At 38.6% G+C, this 7,271-nt stretch overlaps 1 protein-coding gene across 2 annotated transcripts; it reads right to left on the bottom strand.

Moving 5' to 3' along the window:
* Positions 1–3,235: 3,235 nt before the first annotated feature.
* On the bottom strand, positions 3,236–5,151 carry LOC109031192 (uncharacterized). 2 transcript variants are annotated; one of them, XM_019042560.2, is made up of 4 exons: positions 4,752–5,149; positions 4,165–4,409; positions 3,717–3,809; positions 3,236–3,434 (listed from the first exon to the last, which is right to left on the bottom strand). In XM_019042560.2, exons 1-4 carry the CDS (start codon positions 4,856–4,858, stop codon positions 3,316–3,318), a joined length of 564 nt encoding a protein of 187 aa, XP_018898105.2. In that variant the 5' UTR covers positions 4,859–5,149; the 3' UTR covers positions 3,236–3,315. The 2 variants fall into 2 exon arrangements, with proteins under 2 accessions (XP_018898105.2, XP_072155122.1); XM_072299021.1 differs by lacking the exon at positions 3,717–3,809 and having other exon boundaries at positions 4,752–5,151.
* Positions 5,152–7,271: the final 2,120 nt, after the last annotated feature.

Below are 7,271 nucleotides of genomic sequence, written 5' to 3'. Positions count from 1 at the left end.
GTTGTCAGCGCGTCCTAGTCTTCTTGTTACGGACGAGTAAAATCAGTGCGAAAAGAGCCGAAATGCCTTCAGTTTTCTACGTTCCGATGAACAAAATGAGAGACCACGTACTCTCCGTTTGCGACGTTGCAGATTACTTGTCAAAATCTATTTTTCTTCGGATAACTAGTCAACGTAAAATGTTTCTCCGTGATTTTTCATCTCTGTTAGCAGAGTATCTGGCATACAAATTAAGTTGTAACGTTCGATTGCTTCCCATCGAAATAATAAATTAGGAGCGGAAATTTTGAAACACCGCAATGTGGATACGCAATTCGATGCATTTGCACGCAGTGAGAAACTGTAGGAGTGAATGACCTCTCTACTCATGAGTGTGTGGAACTTGGTCAGTGTGTCATATTTTCAACATCAACAGCGATCGTTTTCAAGGGTCAATGACCCACCAGTGTGGAACTTGGTCAGTGTGCCACTGTATCAGCATCAGCACCAATCGTTTTGAAAGGTCAATGACCTACCAATGTATACATAAAATAATAAAATAGGAGCGGAAATTTTGAAACACCGCAATGTGGATACGCAATTCGATGCATTTGCACGCAGTGAGAAACTGTAGGAGTGAATGACCTCTCTACTCATGAGTGTGTGGAACTTGGTCAGTGTGTCGTATTTTCAACATCAACAGCGATCGTTTTCAAGGGTCAATGACCCACCAGTGTGGAACTTGGTCAGGGTGCCACTGTGTCAGCATCAACACCAATCGTTTTGAAAGGTCAATGACCTACCAATGCATACATTTGTAACTCGGTCAGGGAGGCGTTTGGTTGGCGGTGCAACCACTTCAGGGTTGCCAAAAAAAAAAAAAAAAATTGGTTGTGATAAAATTTGATAATTTAAATTGGAAATGTGCTGCTTTTTCAGCAGTATCTAGCAACTATGAGCCAGTTTCATCGGGACGAAACTGATAGCGAATGATCTTATTCGGTTCTATTTGGAAGTGAGTCACTGTGTCACGAGGTGTGTCCCTACTTTTAAGAGTGAATGAGCTCGTCGTAGTGTGTATACTATTAAAGGCCATTAAAGGTGAACTTGTCCGTCTATGATAGATATTTTAACATCCAGTGTCCAACGAACCATATGAAACAGGTCATTTATCTCAAAAGGAGAGACCAAAAATTTAAGAATCTTATAAAATTCTCATCTCAAATGGACTGCGTAAAACAGAAAGGAACCCAGCCACGTCAGCTATTACGAAATGGGCAATTTAATTTTATACATTGAAACGGTTGTGCGGGTTTTCGTGCAAATTTCAATGAATATTTTTCAATGCACACGAAGCAAATTACTTAAAAATTTCAAAATAATCCACACAAACGTTGTCTCGTAAAAAATTAAATTGCCCACTAAAATTTGGCAATAGCTGATGTGGCTTGCTTCCTTTCTGTTAAACGCGGTCAAAATTAGAACAACAATATCAATGCATTTTTTTATGTCCCTCACACTTACCTAAGAGACCTAGTTTGAATTCGAAAAAAAAGGGAAGTCCTTCTTCTTGTATTTGACACCTTATTCATTTAAGAAAACGTCCCTTTTTTAAACCCTAACCTTAAATAGCTATACTTTTATCGATTCAAGTTGGAGCATTTCCGAGACTATTTGGCTTTATCTTTTAAAAATCCGCAAAATTAAAAAAAAGAGCAGTTTGAGAGTGGGATGTGCAGAAGAATCGTCCGAGGTTCTGAAAAAAATTAGAATTGCAAAAAGTTCTCAGCGAGCAAATTGTTTCTTTAAGGTGATGGTATGGATTGCGTAACTTTTGACCTTTTTCGGTATAGTTTAGTCGAAAACCGCTGCGTTGGCGGGGAGTGGGTGAGGGGGAATTCATGCTTCCAATGCTGAGAACAGTTTCAGTGATTCTATTTTTACTTGAATGTGTAATAAAAATAAGTTTGATCGTTGATCAAGCATGTAACTGCACGCGAATTTAGTGTAGTGAATGTACTTAAACCAAAGCACAGCTCAACACTGCCGTGCTAAGGAAGAACGCCGTATGAACATTCGAGAATTGCCAAATTTCCTTCGATAAAATGTTTAGTTTTGCGGTGGACTATAAATAGGTATTTGTCCTTGAAATTTTCAAAAATTTCAGGTAAAATTGCGAGCAAAAATACCTGGGAAATAGGAAGGAAAATATTCATAAGCTTACTAAGAAATTAGTGTTTTATCAAAGGAAATTTGGCAACGCCTGAAGGTTCATACGGCGTTTTTCCTTAGCAAGGCAGAATTCCTGTCGAGACAGGAATATTCGAGACAGCCCAGCTTAATTGAACATTTTCGGCCGAACGGAACGATTTGCAACATGACGTGAGCCCTACTATGCATATATTCTCGCGGGTCTCAGAGCTCATATCTTTATAGACATATTCCCGTTTGACAACCTTAGAGAAATACTTACAAACACGATCAGCTGGTCACTGCAAACCCAATTTATGTCCCGTCTTTTTCTCCCGGAGAAAATACAACACAAACACCCGGTTTTCGTATTAGTTCATGGCACGTTTTATATCTGTTTTGTTTATAGTCGGTTGAGCGCCCCTACCCCAATTCATCCACTCTATGCCAAGAACCTCTCAAAAAAAGAAAAAAAACCCAAGCCTACAGTAGCAAAGGTCGAACGCGAGACCTCCGTAATTGCAATCGGAACCACATCATCAATTGAGAACTACGATTCTGGCCCAGTATAAAAAGCAACGCATTTACAAGTACCGCCCCATCGCAACACTATGTTTTACCAGGAACAGAAATTCTAGCTCTCAATTGCGAGGCGCGAAATCCAACTAATGAAATGATGCCAAACCCACGCTTTCTCAGAGAGTTAGTTTAGTATCACGTTACGTCTTTTTTATAGTGGTTAACAGCTTGTAGCCCCCACCAGATCCACTCTAGTGGCCAAAAACCCCAGAGAAAAAGCGCATAAATGACCTTCATTAGTTTCATATGTATTATATGACATACAGCCTTATGAACAAAACAACGCTTCCTCAGGAGGTAAAGCAGTGCCACGTCACGGTCTTTTTTTCATAGTGGTTGACAGCTGCAGCCCACCAGTCCCCCTCTGGCCAAAAACCCTGAGTAATGCTACATTTTTTTTTTTATCTTAGGCCAAATGTTTTTATGAAATACAAATTTATTAAACAAAAAAATATTACAAATACCCGACAATAAATTTAACCAATACTGTACAAACAACAACTATTTACAGAATAAAAACACATTTGCAAAATGAGTAAACTTAAAAACTAAGTTGCGGAAGACAAATCAAATCCGCATCCTTTTGGCTAGTCCCGGTCCTGGGTTCTTCTCCTGACCACCACGTGATCGTTTCTTGGAGACGGCAGCAATGGGGCGTTTCATCGACGGTAAAACTTGTGTGGACTCTGAAACAGAAGAAAAAACACAAACATTAGTCAGGCAAAAAAATCTGTAATATCGACGCAGCGGAAGAAAAGGCTGAATTGAAAAACCGCGCACTTGAGAATTGAAAATTCGTAAAAACAATTGTAAGAAATAAATGAAAATTTGTATTGAAAAATTAGACGGACAAAACGCATCCTAAGAACATTCCTCTCACTTTATTTATTTAATTCGCTAACGATCTAGCAGAGCAACACGAATTAAGAGTGAAGTTTAGGCGGGGCAAAGCAAATAATTAAACTTACCGAAGCTATGAGTGACACGAGGTCCTCCCCTATTATTTTGGCGATGGAGCATTACATCCGGGTATTCGGTTTCTCTCCTGAGAACTGCGGGCTCTGAAACAGAAGAGTAAAACAGGAATATTAGAATTGCAAATTAAAGAGTACACAATAAGACGGGGGAAGATCAAAAATCGAAAAAATGCGGCACGGGAGATATTGGTAATGAAAAGGCGTTAAACTTCGTCAAAAATCAAACGGTAATGAGTAAGAAATGTTTATATTGGATCAAAATAAAGTCTCATAATGGAACTAATTAAATGTGGCCCGGCTCTCGGCTTATCAAAATATTCAAAATCTCAGCATCTGCATTCGTAAACGGTTTTAGAGAGTCGTTGAGGCAGCTATTATAATAATTATAATAATGCAAGTTAAAAGAAAAACAATAATAATAAATGAAGGGAGTACATACCGAAATTTCGAGTGACAACAACTCCTCTTCTGGCATTTCGATTTTGGAAAGCATCAGCCGTACTTCCGGGTTCTTGCCTGACAACCCTGATTTTGACTGGGTTCAACATATTCTTCAGTTGTTCCTTCCGTTCTTTGCGTAAATACCTTCTGATTGTGGTTCTTAGGCCTTTGTTGTTCTTGCAAATGTGAAACAGGCGCTTGTTCATGCGTGACATGAGTGACAGAGATTTGGGATCCAAAAAGCTGAAACAAACAAAATAAAACCAAAAATTAAAATATGAATATTACAAATTAACAGAAACAGTGAAGAATAATTTTTAAGATCAGTACAAATGACGTAAAGGTGATAAAGTGAGTAGTTTAAATGTTAATGTTTTACTTCGCAAGTAATAACTGGGGCAGAAAAATCTAATTACCTTATTCTGTAAAAGGAATTTCTAACGCGACTTAAAAAAATCCCTGATTTGATTAGCATAGTTCTGAGTTTCAATTTAATATAATATTGCAGATGACACTTTGAAAAACTATGAAGAACGTTAAAGAAATGTATTAAATCATTAAAGAAAAAGAAAGAACTTAACATACCTTAAAATTTGAATCACGAGCTCCACAGGAAGTTCATCGAACATTTGGATTTGTTCGGTCGGGAAACAGCAAGCACCAATGGCGAAGAGAAGATTGTAGAAATTCATGATTGAAAAATGACGGTAAACGAGCGAACGAGAGTAACGGAACGAGAGAAACACGAACTGATCACAAGAGCACTGATCACAGCAGAATGAGCTGCGCAGGGAGAACGCTAGTATTTACCACTTCGGAGGGGTGGTGTCGCCCCTCACCGATGACGCGCCGCGGATCAGGCGTGAAGGGGAGGGCGCTAGGAGCATAATCAGGAGAGGACTAGCGGGCTCCTGCAAGAGGGGTAGTTGGGCCCCTGGAGGAGGAGTAAGTAATTAATACGCCGTTTGAATAAATACACAGAGTTTAAGGTCATTAAAAAACGGAAGGAATTTGATGACTTTAATATAATTAATAATAAAAAAAAAATTAAGATACGTTGTAAATAATCGAGTTTATTGAGTTTACCGAGCTTTGAGTTCATTTTATTTAAAACTTAATTTCACATCTTTATTTTACTAATCGAGTTTTCACGAGTAATTTAATGCGATTGTAAGGTGCTTCTAGGTTCTTAGCTATTGTAAGTTTCCATTAGATTCGATGCGGATGAATTTAAATTTGAGAGACTTGTCACGCGGTTACTGTTTTATATCATGCTTGGACGTAGTCTCGATCCGATTGGTTGACACGGGTGGTTCTTATAGACTAAGGGAGAAAATGATGGATTTTTACGGCCTCTCGTGGGTTGCCGTTATGGTTAGGTCTATTCTGCCGTGCTAAGGAAGAACGCCGTATGAACATTCGAGTGTTGTCAAATTTTCCTTGATAAAACATGTATTTTTAACAAGATTCATGCATATTTTTCTTAGAAATTTTCAGATATTTTAGATTAAATTGCGTACAAACTTGTCTGAAAATTTTGAAAAATGACATTCGCAATTTTTCCAATAAATTCGGTTTTTACCTGAGGAAACTTGGCAACATTTGAAGGCTCATATGGCGTTCTTCCTTAGCACGGCAATGTTGTTTGCCATATTTTTCGATTGCGACTCACTTACCGTCATAAGTCGTTTCAAACCAAAGACTGAAAGGTCATTGATCCTCAAATGACTCTGGGGTCAATTTTGGTGCAATAACCTACTGGCCAATTGTTTACAGTCATAAGGCAGGTCGTTATCCTTTAGTTCAGCCCGTAACACAGTGACCAATTTTTAAAACTAGGTCATTTACCTTCACTTTCATTCTTTTAAGGCGGTCGTACTTGCTTTGACTCACTGACCTACTTGAGTCAAATAAAATTATAAATCGGGACCCTTCCCAGTGACCCTTGAATTCAGCTGACATAATGACTTATCGATCCTTCAAACCAAGGATGGTAAGGTCATTGACCTGTAATATTGATACAATAACCCACTGACCAATATTTACACTCATGGCAAAACAGGTCATTAACCTACAATACCTGATTCATAGAAACAGGAGGCATAACAATGCACGTTGGATGTAGCATGTAGCGCCTGGATACAACTATTCGTGTTCCGGAGTTGTCTGCGTTGCATACGCAAAAATTGAAGGCGCTTTGGCTTGTCCTGCGCGCACAGTGACATGCGTTGAGCAGAACGCTATTTGGGCGTATTTCTATCAAACAGAACTATGTGCAGGTGGAAAAGATGGGGTTTGCTCGTTAGTGCTTGGGTCATAAGAATAAACGGGAATGATAAAGCGCCAGTGACGTGGCCGCCACTCCAGTGGCCATTCGTCGTCTTTAACTCATGAGCCCTGTGCACAACGCTCTTTGACACATGCCCACGGCACAGGAAGTGTGCACATAATTTCGTTTGACAGAATGTGAAATTCCGATTTTCAAATCCAGCAAACGGAACTGTGCGTGCCGACTGAATGCAAGACTAATGAGCCGTGGACATGTCGACGGTGTAAGTCGGCAATCACATAACTCGGTTTGCGACGTCGCAGACTTTCTGTCGTACTTTATTTTTTAAACAGAAAACTACTCAACGGCAATTCTGTAAAACTGCCGTGATTTTTCTTCTCTGTGCGAATAAAATTCTGCGTGAATTTCAAAGAATGATGCCAATTTGTTCTCCTTTAAAAAAATAACATGGAGGCGGAGATTTTCAGACACCGCAAACGAGTTATGTGATTGTCAACTTACACCGTCGATGTGTCAAGATTCATACATATTTTTGGGCAAAATGAGAGACTACGTTTCTCCATTTGCGACGTTGCAGACTTCCTTAGAATTATTATTTTTCTTTCGAGAAGCTGGTCAACATAAAACTTAAATTTTTTTTTTTTTTTTTTTTTTTTTTTTTAAAAAAGAAATTTTATTTAAATATATCGTAACTACTACAAGTGTTTCTTGTATCTATCTACGTGGCTTAAAACTAAAACTTAACAAACTGCATTAATTTTATATGTTAACGTTAGATAATACTATGATTATCTAAAAGAACAGGAATTGTAAAT

This window comes from Bemisia tabaci, chromosome 4, assembly GCF_918797505.1.
Source record: "Bemisia tabaci chromosome 4, PGI_BMITA_v3".
Taxonomy (NCBI): Eukaryota; Metazoa; Arthropoda; class Insecta; order Hemiptera; family Aleyrodidae; genus Bemisia; species Bemisia tabaci.
This window is presented reverse-complemented; position numbering and strand designations above follow the sequence as displayed.

Coding starts and splice junctions, on each gene's coding strand:
- LOC109031192 (XM_019042560.2), bottom strand. CDS start 4,858: ATGAATTTCTACAATCTTCTCTTCGCCATTGGTGCTTGCTGTTTCCCG. Junction 3,810..4,164: donor TGTTGTCACTCGAAATTTCG/GTATGTACTCCC, acceptor CTTCTGTTTCAG/AGCCCGCAGTTCTCAGGAGA. Junction 3,435..3,716: donor TCGTGTCACTCATAGCTTCG/GTAAGTTTAATT, acceptor CTTCTGTTTCAG/AGTCCACACAAGTTTTACCG.